This window comes from Rhinatrema bivittatum, chromosome 3 (assembly GCF_901001135.1).
Source record: "Rhinatrema bivittatum chromosome 3, aRhiBiv1.1, whole genome shotgun sequence".
Lineage (NCBI taxonomy): Eukaryota > Metazoa > Chordata > Amphibia > Gymnophiona > Rhinatrematidae > Rhinatrema > Rhinatrema bivittatum.
The window spans coordinates 570,001,064-570,025,601 of NC_042617.1; the positions used below are offsets into that span (position 1 = coordinate 570,001,064).

At 43.7% G+C, this 24,538-nt stretch overlaps 1 protein-coding gene across 2 annotated transcripts in view; it reads left to right on the top strand.

The window, feature by feature from the left end:
• The first annotated feature begins 23,327 nt into the window (after positions 1–23,327).
• The window catches only part of AKAP12 (A-kinase anchoring protein 12), a 263,937-nt gene continuing 262,726 nt past the window's right edge, over positions 23,328–24,538 (top strand). The window contains exon 1 of one of the 2 annotated variants that reach the window (XM_029596550.1): positions 23,328–23,566. In XM_029596550.1, the coding sequence (XP_029452410.1) occupies positions 23,456–23,566 (111 nt within the window). In that variant the 5' untranslated portion in view covers positions 23,328–23,455. The remainder of the gene's footprint in view (positions 23,567–24,538) is intronic. The other variant, XM_029596549.1, reaches the window with a different exon arrangement.

Below are 24,538 nucleotides of genomic sequence, written 5' to 3' on the forward strand. Positions count from 1 at the left end.
TCCATCTCATAACGATACTGGATGATTTAGAAACTTTAAGGTGAATTTTAAAAAGCGAGCGCATGCCAAAACTAGGAAGTCCTACATGCACACATATATCCAATTTTAAAAGGTGCCCACATCTGTACGCAAATGCCAGTCCACGAATATCTCACTTTGAACCAGAAAGGGGCATGGTTTCAGGGACAGCTCAAGGCAATGTACTGCCTGAAGCGAAGAATGAGATGGCACCCCCATCCCCCTCTGCCCTCCACAGGCTCCCTCTCTCTGGCACCCACATGAAAGCACCCTCACACATGCCCTCACCCCCCGCCAGGCTCGCAATCTCTCTCTCACACACACACACACACACACACACACACACACACACACAACATAAGAGCATAACATAAGAACATAAGCTATGCCATATTGGGTCAGGCCAAGGATCCATCAAGCCCAGCATCCTGTTTCCAACAGTGGTCAATCCAAGTCACAAGTACCTGGCAAGTACCCAAACATTAAATAAATCACGAGCTACTATTGCTTATTAATTAATAGCAGTTTATGGATTTTTCCTCTAGGAACTTATCCAAACCTTTTTTAAACCCAGTTACAATAACTGCTGTAACCACATCCTCTGGCAATGAATTCCAGAGCTTAACTGTGTGCCGAGTGAAAAAGAATTTTCTTCAATTCATTTTAAATGAACTGCTTGCTAACTTCATGGAGTGCCCCCTGGTCCTTCTGTTATCTGAGAGAGTAAATAACCGATTTACATTAACTTGTTCAAGTGCTTTCATGATTTTGTAGACCTCTATCATTTTCCCCCCCCCGCCCCCTCAATCGTCTCTTCTCTAAACTGAACAGTCCTAACTTCTTTAGCCTTTCCTCATACGGCAGCCGTTCCATGCCCCTTAGCATTTAGGTCTCCCTTCTCTGCACTTTCTCTAAATTCACATGCACAAACTGCCTCTCAGCCAAGCACACACACACACACACAAGCAAGCTACCTCTCTCTCACGTGGGGCCTCTCTCTGTTCTTCAGCTGCTGCCAGAGCTCGACGGCGGCCCCAACCTCTCTCTGTTCTTCAGCCGCCGCCGCCAAAGTCCATTGGTGGCCCCAGCTTCTCTCCATTCTTCTTCAGCCACCATCAGCCTGACTTGAGGCAGCCACGGCAGGGGCAGGCAGGGTGAGGCGGACTCCACAATGGTGTTCTGCGAGGGGCATTTTTTTTTGCCACCTCAAAATTCTGCCGCCTGAAGCGGCCGCCTCACCCTGCCTCATCATAGAACCGCCCTTGTGTGGTTTGGGTAGGGTGTGGGCGGGGGCATAGATGATCTGGGGCAGGGCCATGCGCCTAAGTAAGTAACGTGCCTGGGCGCACACCCAGGTCTAGTGCTGCGTAACTTTTCTTCTGCTATTGAAGAGGTGCAAGTTAAAAAAACCCAAAAGATACAGGCATCTGTGAGGGGTTTAAAGGATCTGGGGTAACTGAGGGGAGTACAGGATAAAGAACTAGCGGGGTTTGGAGGACCTAGCTGCAGACTGGTGAACTGGTGGATGAAATGGTCAAACTGGTCTGGCGTGGATGGGCACCTGTTATAAAATCCCCTCACTCGTGCGGCTCAAACTCGATTTTACACAGCTGTGCACACCCACTTGCAAAACCGGGCGCATACATACACGCGTACGGGCTGTTTTAAAACATACGCGCGTCTGTACGCACGTGTTGGAAAATGGCAACTACTGATTTAAGGATTATTATTCAGGCTCTCATTCCAATTTGTATTGACGACTGTAACTCCTTATTGACAGGGCTGTCCAAAGTACATTTACATAGACTCCAATTAGTGCAAAAAATACAGCCGCCTGTTTAATTACAGGAACGAAGCCTATCAGCCATCCTAGCCTTTACAGTCATCCATGTTTTTAGGTTCTTCTTTATTTATTTATTTTCCGTTTTTCAGCACTTCAAAGTGGATTACATTCAGGTGCTGTAAGTGAGATGAAACCAAGGAAAAAAAACTTTCTTCTTTCTGCAGGCTCCCATCTTTGGAATTTATTATCCCTGTCAATTAAGTCTTCCCGTCCTTCTGGAAAAAGTGTAAAGCCTGAATTTTTAAAAAAAAATTCTTTGCATTTAATTATGTTTACATCTTGCTGTTTAACATTTGTGGTTTGTCTTGGTTGTATTTATGTTTTTTATGTGAACTGCCTTGTAGCCTGTTTTGAGAGAGGTGGTCAATAAATTTGAAAATAAATAAAATAAATTATTTGGGGGCATTAAGAACCTATGTTTATTCTTGGAGTGCTGCCCTCCTCCCAGACTACAGAAAGCTGATCGGATCTCAGACCTTGTAGAGCTCGCTGCTTACCAGAGAGGGAGCCAAACAGCAGATCTACAGTGCATTCTGGGAAGTGATTGCTTGGGTAACAGACTGACGTTATCTCAGCCATTGCAATAGGAGACAAAGCCAACAAGTCAATGCAGCCTGGGAAGTGGTTGCCATGGAAACCAAGTAAAACCATGAAAAGGGGCTTAACTAAACCCTCTGGAAAGCCTGTTAGCTGTAGTCCTAAGCAGTAGTTCTGAACAGGTAGCGTGCCATCTCATCAGGAGGATGCAGGCTCCGAGGCCCTTGGAGATAGGGAGTGGGCGAAGAAAAATGGCAGATGCTGTTCAGTAAGGAGATACTGAAGGAGCCAGAAATCTGTCGAATCGAATTCAGCCTGAGCCTTGTGAGCTTCACAGGAGCCTCTACATCAAGTCAGTCCTACTTAGCAGCTGGGAGCCCGACTGAGCCCGGTTTACTGATTCTGTAATAATTAAAGTCCATTTCTCATTAAAGATGAAATTACAGCTAACTGATATACAGAGGTGTTTTTTTCTCTTCTGGGAAGGTGTCCTTTTATCTCTCAGGTATATGGGCAAAGCTTCCCATGGTGATTTTAACGTGCACAAAAGCTTTCCCAGCGGACCAAACAGGAATCCTATTGGAGGGGTCCCTTAGCACGGATAAGTCCTACCTGAGTCCAGCTTATTCACAATTGCCTAGCCTTTCCTGGTCCCATGGGGTGGAGATCCGATTGAGAAACTCCAGGCTCTTGATCCTTCACCTTAATGGTGGTACTGGTCAGGTCATGCGCAACCAGATGTTCATGGAGTGGCGGGCCGGCAGCAGCAGGAAAGGCTGAGGGGGGCCATTGGCAGAGCTCAACCTGCTGGTGGATGAAGAAGGAGACCACTGGCGCAGCTTAGCCTGCCAGTGGCGAGGAAGGAGTGAGGCCACTGGCGGAGCTCAATCCACCGGCGGCTGAAGGAGAGGCCTGAGCAGGGGCAGATGGTCCTATCAGGGCTTCAGGCATGCCCCGGTGGGCCGGCCAGGTCAGTCGTGTGACTGCTGTTGATCGCAGCGGCCCCCTGCCTGCAGAGCTGCTGCCATCAGTATATCAGGCTCTGCAGCAATTCATCTGGTAGAACGGGAGCTTCCCCTGAGGTTTCCTGCTTGGTTCTTTGTGCAGCTGGAGCCATGTTTCCATGGGTCTGCACCTCTGGGGGTTTTTTCCCCCCCATGGCCGTGGCTACAATGGTCTGCCATTTTTGTAATCCCGTGGCATCGCTGATTTATTATGGAATTGATTCCCTCTTCACTTCCCCTTCACACCGGCTGCGGGAGGCCTCTCCTTGATCTTTGCCGCTGGCCGGGCTGAACCCCCCCCCCCCCCCGCCCCTTATAAAGGGGCTGTGGAAAAACATCATAACCTTTCCTCAGCTCCCTCCGTTCAGCAGGGCCTTCCTGTCCACTTCTTCTCTGAGCACCAATGCAAGTAAAAATGCAGCCGGGAGAGTGAATGAGAGTACGTCAGTGAATGTGTGTGTGTGTGTGTGTGTGTTTGCTCATGTGTGAGTGAGAGAACCATGTGTGCATGGGAGCATGTGTGTGTGAGGGAGAATGTGTGTCTATGCATGTCACCAGTGTGTGTGTATCAGCGTATGCAAGGGAACGAGTGTGTCAGTATGTGTGATGGGAGAGTATGCTTGTGTGTTTCAGCTATCAGCATGGGAGAGTATGCATGTGTCGTCAAGTGTGTGTGTGTGTGTGTGTGTTTCAGACGGGTATGTGTGTCAGCATGCGCAAAGGAGTGTGTCTGTCAAAGTGATGCAGCTTGGTTAGTTATCTTGGCTGCCAGAGCTTCTCCACTACTGCTGCTCCCAGCACTCAGAATGACTGACATTCAGTGCTCAGCATTCTCCCTGCCTCGCTCAGCTTGAAGCAGAGGCTGGAAGGACTCAAGGGAGGAAGCTCAGAAGGAATTGTGTGCACTGTATCTGCAAGCTTTCCATTGTTTACCACTTTCCAAGGCTCATGCTTAGGGATCTTCATTTTGGGGTTTTTGTTTTTTTAATTTTAACTGGGAATTTATCAGGGTTTATAATCACAAAAACAGGAGAAAATCAGTGGAGAATTGAGGCTCATTTTTCTAGGTAAATAAGAAAATATTAAGCAGGCTCTCCCACTTACCTATTCAGCTGCATTCCTGTTTCTACCCCATCTCCTGCCTAACATATCCCTTGCTTTTCCCACTCCCTTGAGAAAGCATTCCTACTTACTAGTAGGCTCCAGGCTTCTCCTCTTGTCTCCAGTAGCACGCTTACTGAGGCTCCCGTGTAGAGGCATAGCGAGGGTCTCCGGCGCGCAGGGGCCAATGCATTTGTGTTGTCTCCCCTGCAATTCGCCATTACCCGCCAGCTCATCCCCAGATGGCACCATCTTGCAGGGGTCTCTTTTTCACTGGGGAGGACTGGGAACTCTGCCAGCGTGTCACTACAGGGCGCCTCTGTGCAGGGCTGGGCCAGTGCTGAATTTTTTGCAGCCCTGTGCAAGCAATTACTGTGTTGGCCCCTCCTCATTCTGTTTTGTTTTGTTTTTTTTACATTTAATTTGTATTGGTTTTTTTAATCAAGGTTAGTGCAAGGGCATTAGGCACCCTAAGCCGATCTTATACCTTTCTGCCTAGTCATCTCCCCACCATGGCCCTATCCACACTCAATTTCAAATTATGAATTTATGATACTTTATTTTACATGAAAAAGGATACTCGAAATACAGACTTTTGAAATAAAAATATCATGACAGTATGTATATTATCATTACATGCACCTCTGAGGTGTCAACCAGAAAAACCTGCATGAAAGTCAAAAAGACCCATGGAACACATTTAGTATTAGGAGTATTGTAACGCATGTTGGGTGTGGGCTTGGTCCTCAGAAAGCCATAAGCAAACTAAATTACAATTACAATATAATAAACCTCCCATTCCAAAGCAGCACTAACTGCCAGCACTCAGTTTCCATCCTATGAAAAGGTGACCTTGCAAACATTACACTAGGCCCTAAAACACCAATATAACTCCTATTAGGAAAACAGAAAAAGAAACAACCTTCTATAGATCCCTAATAGAAATGACATATTAGCAGAATACTTAACCTCAGTCACACATGCAGAACACAGACAGACCTTCACGAAATACAGAATAAAGTCACCATAAAGTATAAATGGAAAAGTGCAGATATAAACTGGACACTGCAACAACTCAGACTCTGTAAGTAGTGCACCAATGGAAAATCAGAAACATCACCATTCCTTAGAAAACATCAAATATTAGAATCAAGAAATATAAAGTATCAATCATAATAGTAAAACCATACTAATAAAAAGAATTCATATTTCAAAACAGCGAATGAACAGAATAACATCAAATAATTTAAAAAACATGTTTTTACTTTCTCAAACTCCAATATAAAATATTTCATAACAGCATACACATCAAATAACACCTGGTTAATTAAAATCAATAAAAAAAAAGTCACTCACCATAATGATCAACCTGAGATTGTCCTGAAGTAGTAGCAGGGGAAGGGAGATGCACAAACTTTCTCCTCTCTCATAAACACACACGTTCATCCTCATGCTCACACAGACAAACACAAATGCTCTTTCAAAACTCACCCACAGTCATAGACCTACACATACAAGCTGGCTGGCTCCCTCTCTCTCAGGTGCACACACCACTGGCTCTCTCTCTCTCTCTCAGGTGCACACACCACTGGCTCTCTCTCTCTCAGGTGCACACACCACTGGCTCTCTCTCTCAGGCACACACCACTGGCTCTCTCTCTCTCTCAGGTGCACACACCACTGGCTCCCTCTCTCTCTCAGGCACACACTACTGGCTCTCTCTCTCTCTCAGGCACACACCACTGGCTCCCTCTCTCTCTCAGGCACACACCACTGGCTCTCTCTCAGGCACACACCACTGGCTCCCTCTCTCTCAGGTGCACACACCACTGGCTCTCTCTCTCTCTCAGGCACACACCACTGGCTCTCTCTCTCTCAGGCACACACCACTGGCTCGCTACACTGCCTATCCCCCTCCACACACATAGGCTGACTTCACTCATGCTTCAACCCACCCACACACACAGGCTGGTTCCACTCCCTCTCCTTCAGTTGGGCCGCTGGGTGGGACGGGCTCCCTTGGTGACTGCGGACCTCCGCCTACCGCCGGGCGGGATGGGATCCCCCAGCAGCCATGGACCTCCCTTTCTTCTGCTACCAGGTGGAATAGGCTCCCCCAGCATCTGTGGGCCTCCATCTCTGCCACTAGGCGGGATGGGCTCACTCGGTGGCCGTGAGCTTCTTCCACCTCTGCCGCTGGCTGGAATGGGCTCCCCAGCAACCACGGGGCCTTTCATTGGCTGGGCAGGATGGGCTCCCCTGCACCCGGGTGCCTCCTACAGCCTGGCACCCGGGGGCTTTGCTCTCCCCCCCCCCCCCCTCACTGTGCCAATGCTTCCGTGCTCTGCAGCAATGCACGTTTGCTTTTGTGCCAGGCCAAAGGGTCTGTTGGGAAGTGCTTCTGCTGGTCATGGCCCACTTCTAATGCTGCATTGTTGAAGATATTATGTCTGGTTTTGTAGATTATTACAAGAATTTATATTAGGCCAGGGATTTTTTTCACAACAGTGATGCAATAAATGTTGGCTGATGTTCCTTTCCCACAGCTAACTTCCCAGCAGAAAGACCTCCTAAGTGCTCTCTTAATGATGTTAGAGATAGATTGGGCCATGAGAAAGTTAAAGCTTGGTAAAGCTCCCGTTATAGACCTGTCTTAGCTCTGAGTTTTACAAAATTCTTAGACCCAATGTTGTCTCTTTACGAAAACAGGTTTATTTTTTTTTATTTTTATTTATTACATTTTAAATATTAACAAAGCACAAATATACTTTGTAAAGAAACAGTGGAAAAATAACATATAGAACAAAATACTCTTTAATATACATTTTCAAACAAACAATCTAAAAGAAACTAAAGTAAGGAGGCAGAGAGAAAAAAAGAAAAGTAGTAATACTAAGAAAATATACAAAGAAATGGCAATAAGAAGAGGTGTCATATACTCAATGAAAAATCATTCAAGACTACATAGAAGGAGTGGGGACAGGAGATGATGTTAAAACTTTCCCAGCATTCTAAAAAGATTTGATTTGTTCAGGGGAGAAAAACACATAATACTCTGATATCTTATGGTAAATGTAGCGCCAATATCCAAAGTATCTTTCCTTAGGGCTATAAATCCCCTCCTTTTCTCCTGAGTAACTCTTGAAATGTCAGGAAAAATCTTTATCTTTTGGCTATTAGAAGAAGCATCTAAATTTCTGAAATATGAGGATATCACATTCTAATGTGAGCATTAAATACAAAAGAAACCAAAAGCATTGCCCGCTCAATTATTTCTGGACCAGTAATCTCTAAGAGCTTAGTCAAGTTCGACATAGAAACACCACCAATGGCAGCACATTCCGCCTGGAGAGGAGGCCAAGATGATGAAGGAAGAAAAGATACTTTATTTATTCAAGGAAACCTTTCTGAGGAAATATGAAGAACATCTACTAAGTATCTTTTCAAAGTCACTATAGGAAGTTTGCCCATTATCTTAGGAAAATACAGAAATTGCAGGTTGAACCTAAGAGAGTTTTCCAGAGATTCTAAATGGTGAAAAAAAAGACCAGCTTTTGGATGACAGTAGCTTGAAGTGAATTAATTTTACCCACATCATGTTTGAGGGTGTCCAGTTGACTACCAAATTCCTGAAGTAGTAACTCATGATTAGAAACCTGAGGTTCTAAGTTAGCCAATACTGAATTCATTTTAAAAACAGAAACAGCAAAAAAATGTTGCAAAATGTTCTACAAGTTCCCACATAGCATCCAAGGTTACCACTGCCAGTTTAGCAAGCCCACAGAGTAACTCAACTGGAATAGAGCCAGCAGAAAGAGCAGAGACCACAGTACCAGCAGAAACCACAGCAGAATGAGATTCAAAAGAAAACATCATAGGGACCAGGGTCTCCATTCAGACCAGCAGTGAGACCGGGAGAGTCCATGCAAGCCGCACTGGAACAAACAGATAGCTTCTCAACCACCCATGGACCCTAAGGATGTGTCATCGACCAGCGCCCATGCTGCTCTGAAACGGAATGGGGTCTTGTTCCCGGGGACTGAGAAAGATCTCATCCCCTGGTTGGATCGGTGTTCCTTCAACAATACCAAAAATGGGGACTTCATCTTCGGGGAATATGGGCATAGCAGGCATGAAAGATGAGATGGATTGTTGTCCAAGTAATTGACATTACTCAATAGGGTAAATCCTCAATTTACCCTTCCTCTTAGGAGCCATTATCAATTAAAGTAGACACAAAGAAATGAAGTACAGGGACAGCGCCATCCCATCTAACCTCAAGTAGCCATTTTGCTCCACCTGACCCCCCCCCCCCCACACACACACACTAAAACAGGTTTATGACACATCAGTTTTGGAAAGCCATTTTTTATTAGAATTCAATCAGACATTGATAATTTTATTTTCTCAAAAAGATAAGTATTTTTCTCTTCTTGGAAGATACTGGCCAATTTCCCTTATTAATTTGGATGTCAAACTATTGGTGTCCATCTTGACTTTTCAATTAAGTGTAGTGCTCCCTGATTTAGTGTCTACAGATCAGGTTGGATTTATTAAGGGGAGGCATGGAGTGAAAAATATATGCACTCTTATTCATACACTTTGGTATCTCAATCCTTTAAATAAGTCTAGCTGCACCTGTCGGTCGCAGATGGCTGCAACCTCTCATGCTCACCTCTTTTTTCACTGCACCATCAATTCTGGGAAGAGTGGCGGCCTCTGCCAGTGAATGCCGACCTCCTTGGCATCCCCGGGCCGGCGTGGGCAATGCCGACCGCCATCTGGTTCCTGGAATTACCTAAGCGTGCGCACGGGCCATCTTTAATACACGTCATGGTGGCAACCTTGTGGGCATCCCCTCCACATGAAGTCACCGCCTCGTTGTATTTAAGCTGACTGGCCCTATGTTTAAACGAGTTAGCAAGAAGTTTCCTCATTGCTGAATCCTCTTCATTTGACTTCTGGTTCCAGTTCCTGGCTTGCTGAGTGAATGCTCTGAGTCCGTTCCTCAGAGGCTCTTCCGCTTTCCTAGGCTATCCGCTCCTCGGAGGGCCTTCCTGCCTTTGAATTCCTGTTTATTTTATTCCTCAGGACTTCCTCGGGAACCTCGTCTCGTGAGTACTTCTACTCTACCAAGCCTTGCTGGGATTACCTGCGGTCTACCCCGTGCCACTACCGTGTCCTCCTCAGCAGAATTCACTTCACCATACCCTGCGCTGTGGATTACTGCCTCGACTTCGTCAAGAACCTTCTGAGCTTCCAGAACTCTGACTACCTATCACCACCTTTGAACAATCATCCTCTGTACATCCCCTGTACATCCTCAGGTGTGCTGTGGGCCACTACTGGATCTGCACACCTGAGGTAATTGCTCCATGTCTGAATAGACTGTCTGGCATACCCCGCGTTGTGGGCCACTATCAGATCTGCACATCTGAGGTAATTACTTCACTACTGAGAAGGCTGCCTGGTGTACCTTGCTCCACAGACTACTACCGGATATCTACTCCTGAGATATCATCTTAGGCAAACCCCTTTATCTAGAACTGTTTCTCAACTACAGGCCCTGCTCCACGGGTTCTGCTCTCGAACTGTTCTTTGACTGCAGTTCCCCACTCAATGGGTTCTGCTCTCTTCTCTATAATAAAGTCTCTCTTACAGCAGTGTCCTAAGCCTTTGAGACCGTGCCTACTGATGGTGAGGCCCATAGGGCTCCTCCTTGTGGGCGGAGTCATCTCTTACCTCAACCCAGGGTTCACATCCATACTAAAACATAACAGGTCTGGCATTATAGTAAGTTTTGATGCAAAAAAGCATTTGACAAGGTCCAATGGAAATTTATATTTTATGTACTGGAACAACTTGGAATACCATAATTCTTATTTATAGTGGTTGTATCTCTTGTAGGCGAGGCTCAGTGTTAATGGACTCATATTGGCAGCTTTTAATTTAGCAGGTGGGACTAGGCAGGGATGTCCACTATCTCCTTTATTATATGTTTTAATTTGGAACATTTAGGATCCAAATTGTAGTTCCATCCAGATATTAGGGGATTATAATTGGGTTGTTTGGAGCAATGCATCTGTTTATTTGCAGATGATATCCTACTATTTGTGACCAGTCCTATTACCACGATAATAGTAATCATAAGTCTGAACAATTTAGTAGCTTTGCTGGAATGACTATCAATTTTACTAAATCAGAAGCCCTTCCATTAGTTGTTGACACGCAGAGAGCATGGCAGGATGTTTTACCATTTAAATGGGTTTCTATATCTTTTAGATATTTGAGGCTCTACTTTTCCTCCCAGGTTTCAAATATATTGTTTGAATATTAATTTTTTCTTGGAAAATTTCAACAGCAGTTGCAGGCTTGGATGGAACTTCCTATTTTCTACTATTTATTTATTTATTTGTATTCCATCTTTCAGTCATTTCAAAGTAGATTACATCCAGGTACAGTAGTGTAGCAGCTCCCCCCCCCCCCTGTTTTGGGGTGTTATCTGTAACCAGGGGTGCTATGGGTCCTGATTCAAGTCCAGATAGGGAGGAAGACTTCTCTTCCAGGAGCCCTGGCGCTGTTGATCACAATCTCAGTGACCACTTAACACTCTAGATCAAATATTTCCAGGAAGTGCCACATAGTGAAAAATTAGAAAATTTACTTTGGCGAAAATCATTAGTGATGGGCAAGACCCCCTTTACAGTAGGTATTTCTTTGTTTGGGAGAGATGCTCTATTTAAGATGATGATGATGATGTTCCCAAAACTACTGTATTGACTTTAGATGCTTCCTTGTTGGTTAATGCATAAGGATGTGTAAAGTCGAAGTCTTTATTGTCTTGGTTTCTGTGGAAGAATTGATCAGTGCATATTAGTTATGATACTTTACTACAGGATAAGATTCTACAATGCTGCATATCAAAGATTTGACTGGGAATAACTATCAGGAACATATACATTTTGTACTCCTCAATTGGTTGCTTCAACAATTCATCCTTTATCTTTTTGGGAAGCATTACATACACTGTCTCATTTGCTTTCAACAAAGCTATCCCCTCCTTGTGGCAATGAAATGGGCTTAGCGGTAAAGAACATCTTGGCAATATTCTGCTTTTCTTCCTCTTATAGGAAACCCTAATTTTGTCTCTGGAATACAAGGTAGGATTTTTCAATTCTGGTATAACCTTGGGATTACTAATCCCTTTTGTTTATATTGTATAGCAGCAGATACAGTATTTTCATTTGAGCAATTAAAAATACATTTCCAACTTCCAAGTATGCATTTTATACTTACTTACAAGTTAGGCATTATCTTTTGACAATAAAATGCTGTGATCTGTGTACTTTTGGCTCGGATTCCTTTGCGGACCTAATGACTGGGACTGGTGCCCAGGGCAAATAAATTGGCTTGTTGGTATAGAATGAGATTGGAAAAATCTAATGACATGGCACTATCTGCTTTAGCATCAAAGTGGTCAACAGAGCTAAGTATTGCAACCAGGGTGACTGATTTTGAAATCTTATTTAAGAATTTAACCACCAGGAGGTCCATATTCAAAAGCATTTAAATGATTAACTCGTTAGTTAGCCAACTAAAAAAAACATTTGGGCGCATACCTGGTTAAAATCTAGCTGACTAATAAGTTAGACAGCTAGAATGTAGCTGGATAAGTTAGGGGCATTACGGGTGCATAACTGGGAGGAGCTGAGTTAGCCGGCTGACCCCTAGATTCATCAAAATGCATTATTAACTCATGGATAATGCCCACGATAAGAAAAAGAGGCGTGTTTAGGGAAATTTTAGAATTACCGCACCATGCGATAACAGGGTACCATCAAGCTAGGGCGAGTTAGCATAATACAAAATGTCATCTTTGTGAGACTTTCCTCACTGCAAATGACATCAAATCTTCCCCGAGGTGTACTGTGCTGTCCGTACATCTCACTCTACATGAGAAACTGGCCCCTAAGCCCTAAACCACCACCAACACCTCATCTTGAGCTATTAGATGGCCCTCCTATAGAGATATATGTTCTTATGTTGCACACTGTGAGGGCCTCCCCAGATGTGCTCTCTCTCTCACTCTCATTGCATTATGGCCATATTGCACAGAACACCAGGAAAAAAAGGTGTTAAAACTGTTCAATTACGACCCTCATTTTCATAAAACCCACCCAAACTCCTCCCTGATCCCAACCCCTTCCAAAAATTTGCATTTGCGCCGTGTGCTAGCGTTATTATCGTGTGTGTTAACGCCATAACACATTTTGATGAATGACTCTGTAAGTTAACCAGCTGACTCCAATATCCAAAGTTAGCCAAATAACTTAGCCAGCTAAGTCTGGTCAGACCAAAGACCTCTCTCAACGTTAGCCAGCTATAGTTAGCGCGCTATAGTGGGCCTCAGGTTGTATTTGTATTGTTCAATCTTTTTTATTAAGGAGGTTTTACGTTCAATCTTCATCTAAGCTGGTAAATGATTCCAAGACTCCCTGAATGCCTCATGGTCAATAGCACCTTGAGGTATTTTGGTGGAGAATAGCTCTCTTTACTAAAGAACATAATTTAAATAAAATAAGAACATGATCTGTCCAAAGCACTCAAACTGGTTGTAGATCATGAATTAGGTCCTGTTCTACCTAACTCTTAGATGCAACTAGCATATCTAAAATATGTTGAGCTTCATGAGTGGGAAACAAGATCAATTGATTATATTCCAAAGCATACATAAAGTTTAAAAAGATCATCTACCAGCCCTGTCAATAGTCCGTCAGAATGAAAATTAAAATCACCTGAGATTATCAAGTTCTCAACTGATGCATAAAACAAGATAATTGTCTTAGCAAGCACTGTTAGCTCAAATGCTTCAGAGCCCGGAGGTCAATGAATCAGACAAAGGGCTACTTGTGCAAATGATACAATAATAGCCTCGTACCTTTTAGTGGGTGTAAGAGGCTTACAAGTAAAACTAAAATGCTCTTCAAAAATTATACACACACCACCTCTCTTGTCATTCTTTGCCTGGTAAACAATCAGGTATTCTGCAGGCCAGATTTCTTTACGTATCACAACGTCTACTTCTGAAAGCCAAGTTTTAGTTAGGCAGAAGATGTCAAAATCATATTCTAGTATCATGTCATGAATCAAATGTATTTTACCTTAACTGATCAGGCATTCAGCAATACAAACTTAAGGTCACGTGATAAGGAAGAGGAAGAGGAGCACTAGAACGTTTTGTTTTTTTTTTTACTCAGGATACAGTAATATCCAAGGATGAAAATACTTTGTGACAGGTTGGTATTTACCTAGCTGATATTTATTTATATTTATTTGCAATTTTTGTATACCGACGTTAGTTAGAAAAACATCACATCGGTTTCCATGTAACATAAAGTGGCCAACTGGGCTTTACAATGAAACTGATAGGCGAACTGGGTGGGGGGGAAGAGGGGGGAAAAACAGGGGTAATACTGTACAAGTTACAAAGCGAACTAAAATGGCTTGGTACATGCAATGAAAACATTATATACAGGTGAATTATTTACAAAATTAATTAAGGAAGGGAGTAAGGAAGTGGGGAGGGAGGTAGAATGCTTGGGGGGCGAGGGGAGGGGGGGAGATACTTCCTTGGCCCATTATTACTGGAATGCTGAATAGTCAGGCTGAGCTAGTCTGTATTTTATTTTTATCTTACGTGTATTACAGATATTGGAAGTTTTTGTCGATTGTTTTATTTGACTTTTGTACATCGCCTTGGACTATTTATTTAAATCAGTAAAGCGGTTCATAAATAACTTTTAAATAAATAAGTGCTATAACTAATGTTCCAATCAATGTAAAAACCTCCAACACACTTTTTAATATTAATAAATAAATCTTTCCTTTTAAGAACACAAAAAACATCTTCCAGCCATTAGACAACATATTCAATTAGAACTCGATCAGATCAGGCATCCTCTGGCGGGAGTGACGTCATTAACGGTGACAGTCAAAACCTAACATGGGTCCCACTTCAACGACAGATAGGGGCTCCATAATGGTAGCAAATGGAGCACACCAGCAGGCTGGGGAGAATCAGCTTATAGCTGTTTGCTAAAGCATAGCATTGTGGGCGGTTTCAATAAAGTGCACAGTGCATTAATTAATGATGACAGACTTAATTGGCATCTCAGAGACATGGTGGAAAGAGGATAACCAATGGGACAGTGCTATACCGGGGTACAAATTATATCGCAATGGCAGAGAGGAGCACTCGGGAGGAGGTGTGGCGCTTTATGTCCGGGATGGCATAGAGTCCAACAGGATAAACATCCTGCATGAGACTAAATACAAAATTGAATCTTTATGGGTAGAAATCCCTTGTGTCAGGGAAGACTATAGTGATGGGGTATACTACCGTCCACCTGGTCAAGATGGTGAGACGGACAGTGAAATGCTAAGAGAAATTAGGGAAGCTAACCAAATTGGTAGTGCAGTAATAATGGGAGATTTCAATTACCTCAATATTGACTCGGTAAATGTATCATCGGGTCACGCTAGAGAGATAACGTTCCTGGATGGAATAAATGTTAGCTTTATGGAGCAATTGGTTCAGGAACCGACGCGAGAGAGAGCAATTTTAGATCTAATTCTCAGTGGAGCACAGGACTTGGTGAGAGGTAACGGTGGTGGGGCCGCTTGGCAATAGTGATCATAATATGATCAAATTTGATTTAATGACTGGAAGAGGAACAGTGTGCAAATCCACAGCTCTCGTGCTAAACTTTCAAAAGGGAAACTTTGATAAAATTAGAAAAATTGTTAGAAAAAAACTGAAAGGAGCAGCTACAAAAGTAAAATTGTGCAAGAGGCGTGGTCACTGTTAAAAAAATACCATTCTAGAAGCACAGTCCAGATGTATTCCACACATTAAGAAAGGTGGAAAGAAGGCAAAACGATTACCGGCATGGCTAAAAGGGGGAGGTGAAAGAAGCTATTTTAGCCAAAAGATCTTCATTCAAAAATTGGAAGAAGGATCCAACAGAAGAAAATAGGATAAAGCATAAACATTGGCAAGTTAAATGTAAAACATTGATAAGACAGGCTAAGAAAGAATTTGAAAAGAAGTTGGCTGTAGAGGCAAAAACTCACAGTAAAAACTTTTTTAAATATATCCGAAGCAGAAAGCCTGTGAGGGAATCAGTTAGACGATCGAGGGGTTAAAGGGGCACTTAGAGAAGATAAGGCCATTGCGGAAAGATTAAATGATTTCTTTGCTTCGGTGTTTACTGAAGAGGATGTTGGGGAGGTACCTGTAATGGAGAAGGTTTTCATGGGCAATGATTCAGATGGACTGAATCAAATCACAGTGAATCTAGAAGATGTGGTAGGCCTGATTGACAAACTGAAGAGTAGTAAATCACCCAGACCGGATGGTATACACCCCAGAGTTCTGAAGGAACTAAAAAATGAAATTTCAGACCTATTAGTAAAAATTTGTAACTTATCATTAAAATCATCCATTGTACCTGAAGACTGGTGGATAGCAAATGTAACCCCAATATTTAAAAAGGGCTCCAGGGGTGATCCGGGAAACTACAGATTGGTTAGCCTGACTTCAGTGCCAGGAAAAATAAGGGAAAGTATTCTAAACATCAAAATCACAGAACATATAGAAAGACATGGTTTAATGGAACAAAGTCAGCATGGCTTTACCCAGGGCAAGTCTTGCCTCACAAATCTGCTTCACTTTTTTGAAGGAGTTAATAAACATGTGGATAAAGGTGAACTGGTAGATATAGTATACTTGGATTTTCAGAAGGCGTTTGACAAAGTTCCTCATGAGAGGCTTCTAGGAAAAGTAAAGTCATGGGATAGGTGGCGATGTCCTTTCGTGGATTGCAAACTGGCTAAAAGACAGGAAACAGAGAGTAGGATTAAATAGGCAATTTTCTCAGTGGAAGGGAGTGGACAGTGGAGTGCCTCAGGGATCTGTATTGGGACCCTTACTGTTCAATATATTTATAAATGATCTAGAAAGAAATACGACGAGTGAGATAATCAAATTTGCAGATGACACAAAATTGTTCAGAGTAGTTAAATCACAAGCAGATTGTGATAAATTGCAGGAAGACCTTGTGAGACTGGAAAATTGGGCATCCAAATGGCAGATGAAATTTAATGTGGATAAGTGCAAGGTGATGCATATAGGGAAAAATAACCCATGCTATAATTACACAATGTTAGGTTCCATATTAGGTGCTACAACCCAAGAAAGAGATCTAGGTGTCATAGTGGATAACACATTGAAATCGTCGGTGCAGTGTGCTGCGGCAGTCAAAAAAGCAGAATGTTGGGAATTATTAGAAAAGGAATGATGAATAAAACTGAAAATGTCATAATGCCTCTATATCGCTCCATGGTGAGACCGCACCTTGAATACTGTGTACAATTCTGGTCGCCGCATCTCAAAAAAGATATAGTTGCGATGGAGAAGGTACAGAGAAGGGCTACCAAAATGATAAGGGGAATGGAACAACTCCCCTATGAGGAAAGACTAAAGAGGTTAGGACTTTTCAGCTTGGAGAAGACGACTGAGGGGGGATATGATAGAGGTGTTTAAAATCATGAGAGGTCTAGAACGGGTAGATGTGAATCGGTTATTTACTCTTTCGGATACTAGAAAGACTAGGGGGCACTCCATGAAGTTAGCATGGGGCACATTTAAAACTAATCGGAGAAAGTTCTTTTTTACTCAACGCACAATTAAACTCTGGAATTTGTTGCCAGAGGATGTGGTTAGTGCAGTTAGTATAGCTGTGTTTAAAAAAGGATTGGATAAGTTCTTGGAGGAGAAGTCCATTACCTGCTATTAAGTTCACTTAGAGAATAGCCACTGCCATTAGCAATGGTTACATGGAATAGACTTTGTTTTTGGGTACTTGCCAGGTTCTTATGGCCTGGATTGGCCACTGTTGGAAACAGGATGCTGGGCTTGATGGACCCTTGGTCTGACCCAGTATGGCATTTTCTTATGTTCTTATGTTCTTCTCCCGACATCCGTACAGGCGTCCATCTATCTGCTGGACTTGCAGAGCCTCAGAGACGCCCAGACAGAAAAATGCTACCATTAGATATTAAACAAACAACACATATACATACCTCCTCCGGTCTTGTGCCGGGTTCTCCTGTTGGCTGTCTCCAATAGGCCTTCTAGAATTCGCTCGCAGAGCATTTCTTAATCTCGTTCTCACCTGTAGAAAAAAGATCACCAAAGCCAATATATACATGTAGTCCATGACGCTGTCCGATGCTCTGTTGGATATTCACAACTGTCAAGAGCACAGCACTGCACTAACGCCAGGGTCAGGGTAGGCGGTAAATATTGAGGGTAAAGACGCGGAAAATGTGCAGGTTAAAGACGCGCTATTTTGGGCGCGCGTTACTGTATCGAGGGGAATAGATAATCAGGTCATTAAACATCATTAACATACAATCTACATGCAGCGGGTGCCAATTGTTATGCATCGTTTTCAGAACACGCTAAGGACGCGGTAGAGCATATACTGGATCACCCGTCCGTCTTACGCGTCTAAAACACGCATCCAATTTGCGTTAAAAAGCACGCAAGCCGGGCTGCGCTTTACTGCATTGGCCCGTTTGTTAGGAAAGGGTCTGCACATGTGACTGTTTGCATTTAGTTGCTGTGTAGGGCTGTATAGCAGCCTGGTTTGTTATAGGAGGAGTATTAGTGTTTTAAGATCCGGTGTAATATTTTCAATGTAGCCTTTTCTTAGGTAAAATGGTTAGGGGCAGATTTTATAAAACTACGCGTGCGCGTACTTTTGTTCACGCATCAGGCGCAAACAAAAAGTACGCCAGATTTCAATAGATACGTGTGTAAAAATCCGGGGTTGGCACGCGCAAGGCTGCCCAAAATCGGCAGCCTGCCTCCGTTCCCTCCGAGGCCACTCTGAAATCGGAGCGGCCTTGGAGGGAACGTTCCTTCTACCCCCCCCCCCCATCTTTAATCCAAAAGTTACGCCTGCCCGAGGTAGGTGTAAATTGTGCGCGCCGGGCTGGCGAGCCATGTTCCGGTCTGGGGGCTGGTCCAGAGGCCGCGGCCACGCCCCCACACCAAAATCACGTCCATGGCTCCGCCCCCGGAATGCCCCGATAACGCGCCGGCCGCAATATGCCCCCGACACGCCTCCCCAGGAAAGCCCCGGGACTTATGCGCCCCCGGGGCTTTGCGCGCGCCGGCAGCCTATGCAAGATAGGCTCAGCGCGCGCAGGGGGCGGTTTGGGGTAGGTTTTCAGGGGTTACGCGCGTAACCCTTTAAAATCTACCCCTTAGTGTTAGAGTGCTGGAAATTACATAAGAACGCAAGAACATAAGAAATTGCCATGCTGGGTCAGACCAAGGGTCCATCAAGCCCAGCATCCTGTTTCCAACAGAGGCCAAACCAGGCCACAAGGACCTGACAATTACCCAAACACTAAGAAGATCCCATGCTACTGATGCAATTAATAGCAGTGGCTATTCCCTAAGTAAAATTGATTAATAGCAGTTAATGGACTTCTCTTCCAAGAACTTATCCAAACCTTTTTTGAACCCAGCTACACTAACTGCACTAACCACATCCTCTGGCAACAAATTCCAGAGCTTTACTGTGCGTTGAGTGAAAAAGAATTTTCTCCGATTAGTCTTAAATGTGCTACTTGCTAACTTCATGGAATGCCCCCTAGTCCTTCTATTATTTGAAAGTGTAAATAACCGATTCACATTTACTCGTTTGAGAACTCTCATGATCTTAAAGACCTCAATCATATCCCCCCTCAGCCAAACAGCCCTAACCTCGTCAGCCTTTCTTCATAGGAGAGCTGTTCCATCCCTTTATCATTTTGATTGCCCTTCTCTGTACCTTCTCCATTGCAACTATATCTTTTTTGAGATGCGGCGACCAGAATTGTACACAGTATTCAAGGTGCAGTTTCACCATGGAGCAATACAGAGGCATTATGACATTTTCAGTTTTATTAACCATTCCCTTCCTAATAATTCCCAAAATTCTGTTTGCTTTTTTGACTGCTGCAGCACACTGAACCGACAAATTCAAAATATTATCCACTATGATGCCTAGATCTTTTTCCTGGGTGGTAGCTCCTAATATGGAACCTAACATTGTGTAACTACAGCAAGGGTTATTTTTCCCTATATCAATCAGTTGTACTGTTCCATATGTTCCTCGGTTCCATGTAAAGCTCCGCTCTCTGTTGAGCAGTTCTTCGTTTTATGTAAACCGGATTGATTTGTAGTCCATACAAGAACTTCGGTATATAAAAATAAAAAATAAATAAATAAATATATGCAACACCTTACACTTGTCCACATTAAATTTCATCTGTCATTTGGATGCCCAATTTTCCAGTCTCACAAGGTCTTTCTGTAATGTATCACAATCTGCTTGTGATTTAACTACTCTGAATAATTTTGTATCATCCGCAAATTTGATAACCTCACTCGTCGTATTCCTTTCCAGCTCATACATACATACATATATATATATATATAAATAAATGAGCTGTTCTGGTATAGGAGGTTTACTATTTACGTAATTTCCGTTCAGAGATAGTACTTATCGTTTCCATGTGTCATTCTTAATAATGAAAGTAATACTGAGCCTTTTTTTTTTTTTTTTTAATTTCTGCTGTGGATTGTAATGAGCAGTATGTCACACACATGAACGTTGTCCATCAGGTGTGTCACAACAGAAAAAAGGTTGAGAACCACTGGCCTATAGTGCCATTGGTCTGGGGGCAGTGACAGCATGGTCTCTCCTTCCTTCTCACTTAGCCCGGAAAAGGAATTGGTGGGTCTGTGCGACTGAGAAAGAGAGAGAGGCAATGCAGTCACAGCTAGAGGAAAGAATAGCGCATCCTCTGCACCACAGCAAGAAGCAGCATTGTCCCTGGGCCCGCACGGTGTTGGAGCACAGGAGGAGCAACAGTGCGCCACTCCCTCACCCACCGCAGACGCAGTAAACAATGCGGCATCAGCCCCCGTGGCCTCAAGAAGAGGAGGCTATCCACTGGACCTGCTTCTGATGGGAGGAAGTGAATGTGTCCTGATGGAGAGGGGGAAGGAAATGAGCAGAGCTGTGTGTGTGTGCATGAGAGAGAGAGCATGTCTGTGTGTGTGAGAGAGACTGTGAGAACATGTCTGTCTGTGTGTGAATGGGAGAGTATGTGTGTGAGAATATATCTGTCTGTGTGAGAGCATGTTCTGTGATTCAGCATGTGTGTGTATGTATATATATATATATATATATATATATATATATATATATATATATATATATATATAAATATAAATATAAAAGAGAGAGGAGAAAGACTGTGAGCAACAATTTGTCTCCTCTTCCTTGCTAATCCACAACAATGTCAGGGCATCTGGAAATCAAAAGATCCCCGGTACGGAAGTTTTAAGTATTGGGTGGTGTATGTGTCTGCTGTTTTAAAATATTTTATTGGTCTTATGAGTTTTATATTATTGGATGATATTCTTTTTGTCAGCTGTTTCTAAATATTCTTTTTATTAGTATGATTTTACTTGTATTGATGATTTATATCTCCTGATTTTATTATTTGATGTTTTATGAGGAAATGGTACTGTTTCTGTTTTTCCATTGTTGCCCTTTATACATAGTCTGGCCTGTTTTTGTCTGTACATTTGTATTTCTACTTTATGGTCATAAGAAAATGCCATACTGGGTCAGACCAAGGGTCCATCAAGCCCAGCATCCTGTTTCCAACAGTGGCCAATCCAGGCCATACGAACCTGGCAAGTACCCAAAAACCAAGTCTATTTCATGTTACCGTGGCTAGTAATAGCAGTGGCTATTTTCTAAGTCAACTTAATTAATAGCAGGTAATGGACTTCTCCTCCAAGAACTTATCCAATCCTTTTTTTAAACACAGCTATACTAACTGAACCAACCACGTCCTCTGGCAACAAATTCCAGAGTTTAATTGTGCATTGAGTGAAAAAGAATTTTCTCCGATTAGTTTATTCTTTATTTGGTGAGGGTCTGTCTGTGTTCTGCATGTGTGATTGAGGTTAAGTATTCTATTAATGTGTCATTTCTATGTAGGGAGCTATAGAAGTTTGGTTTGTGCTGTTTGCCTATTAGAAGGTATATTGATGTTATAGAGCCCACAGTAATGTTTGCAGGGTCACCTTTTCATAGGGTAGAAACTGATTGAGTGCTGATAGGTAGTGCTGTTTTGGAATGGGATGTTTATTGTATTGCATTTGTAATTTAGTTTGCTCATGGCCTCCTGAGGACCAAGCCCACACCCAACACGCGTTACAATAGTCCTAATACCATATGTGTTACGAGAGTCTTTTTGGCTTTTATGCAGGGTTTCTGGTTGACACCATAGCTGTGCATGTAAGGATAATATACATGCTGCTGTGATATTTTTTACTTCAAAAGACTGTACTTTGTTTTTCATGTAAAATTTTGCATTATAAATGCATAATTTGAAATTGTGGTAGGCTGGGCAGAAAGCTGTTAGTTTCACTTAGGGTGCCTGGGGGCCAGTCCAGTAATTGTTTGCACAGGGCTGTAGAAAGGTTAGCACTGGTCCTGCACGGTGGTGCCATGTGGTGACCTGCTGGTGGATAATGGGGCCCCCATGGGGGGGGGGGGAATGGAGAAAGGGAAGGCTCCGCAGGGGAGACAATGCTGAACGCTTTGTGCACGGATGTTGTGGAAGATAAGATTGTAATAAATACATTTATTTATTTATTTATTTATAGAGCCATCATAACGGTTTGAGACCCTTGCTCCGCCTCTGAGCCTGTGTGAGGGGCTGTATGAGAGGGGGGGGGGGTCAAATTCTTGAAGTGGATGGCTGGGGGTAGGAAATAGAGTGGAAGGGGTGGAGCCTGGAGGGGAAGGGAAGAGAGAGTGGAGAACAGAGGAGCTAGGGTCTAAGAGGGCAGAGTGAAAGAGGTCTGGCCAGAGGAGTAGGGAGAGAGTGAGTGGAAGGGACACTCTTCCAGTGTACTTCTAGGGGAATTCTGCTCAAAATATTTAAAAAACTCTGCATCTTTGAGTAATAACTTTTCTGTATTACAATTCACATTAATTACTCAAAGACTGATATATATATATATATATATATATATATATATATATATATATATATATATATATATATATATATATATATATATTGGGTTATTTTGACCAAATATAAAGAATGCAGAATTTTGTAGAATTTGAAATTTTTGGGCACACAATTCCCCCAGGAGTACCTGCTCTAGAAGAAAAGAAACGCCTAGTCAGAGTGAAAAGCTCATGAGAAAAAAAAGCAGAGAGCTGGCTGCAAGGCTCCTCGTTTACAAACTCAAGGTCAGGCGGGCACACACACCTACCACTTTGTACTCGCACGAATAACTGATTCCAAGGTTAAAGGAATCCATTATAGTTCACGTTTATAATCAACGTTTGCTCTTACTGTTAGGACATTTAAAATGTTTTTTTTTTTTTTTTGCTCTCCCTGCACTACAGGATCTGGGATATAATCTCAAGGAAATGTGGATCTGCATACATAGCCTTGAAAATGAGAAAGTCCTCTCGTTCCCAGCTCCTGCCCCTCCTCTTATCCGACCGGTTGGATGCTGCAAGGCGTGGCCGAGGCAGTGCATTGCACATGTGATGGGGCAAGACAGAAAAAAAAAAAAAAAAAAAAAAGCGAAGGGGAGGTGATCTATGGTTTGCAAGGCTAGACGGAGTTTGCAGAAAGCTGGTGGCGTGCTTTGGGGGGTTTTTTTTTTCCCCAGCGTCTCCTGGGTTCGCTTTGCTGCGGGATCTGATCGCTGCTTCTTGTGTGCGGGCTTTAAAAAGAAAATAATAATAATAATAAAGGGGAGAAAAAGTCCTTCCAGCTTGCAGAAAGGCATGGGAGTAGGGAGTTCTGCAGAACAGGCTGAAAGCCAAGGCAGAGACGAGGAGGTGAATGCAGAGCCGGAGCCGCAGAGCCAGGAGGAGCAAGGAGCAGGTGATGCTAAGGTAAAAAAACCAAAAACCAAAAAACCCACCCCAGCAGGGAGCCCGGGGCTGCAAGCCGGGCATTCTGCCGCCCCTTGAAAAAGAACTTGCTGGGGATAAAACGGGAATCCTGAGATGCACTGAAAGGCGCGCGCTCCCAGGGAATTGGGGGAATGGGCCAGAGGGAGTTGTGGAGAGAAAAACGTGGCCGTCTCCCCGCAGAATGCATCGCTTTGGAGCTTTGCTGTGTGCCTGGTTCCCAAAGAGCAAGTTTCTTTTCTTGGGGAAACTTTAGGATCTTTTATAGACGCGCACCTTCATCATAGTAAGGGAAATGCAACCCAACCCCCCCCCATGTTAAGACCCTGTTCATTTGTGATTCTTCCCTGCAGAGGCTCCTCGGAGAGAGCTGGGCAGGGCACTTGTCCGCAGTAATAAAACCTGCGTCGCCTTGCTGCTTGCACGGGGGGGGGGGGTGTGTGTGCATGCAGGGACTCCAGCCTTTTACAGAGGGCGCCTTCTCTTTCCTCGGTCCTCGCCAGCGCCTTGTCCGGCTGCCAGTTCATATCCAGGCTTTTTGCAAGTTTGCTTTTTTTTTTTTTTGGCGTGATCCTTGCAGGGCAGTCGCATCCATCGCATGCACAGCCAAGGTTATATAGCGAGGGTGCGTGGGGGTGGGGTATTAAACGCTGCGCGGTCCGAGCCTTGCCTTTAGCATTCCCTAGGGAAGGGCCACGCTTCCGTCCTGCCGATCTGATCTGCAACGCAAGGTGACATCCTGGGGGGAGGGGGAGCGCGCCCTGCAGGCAGGCAGGCGCTGCAGTCCCTCCGCAGGGCAGGCTTGCTTGGTACCTCGCACGCTAATGGCCTCAAGTGGGACCCCCTGCCTGCCTGGCGAGCACGAACACGTGAGCCCTCCTAGCTTGACCAGCATCCCTGGTTCACTAATAAGCCCCTCCCTACCTCCACCACCTTCTTCTTAAAAGGGCGAGG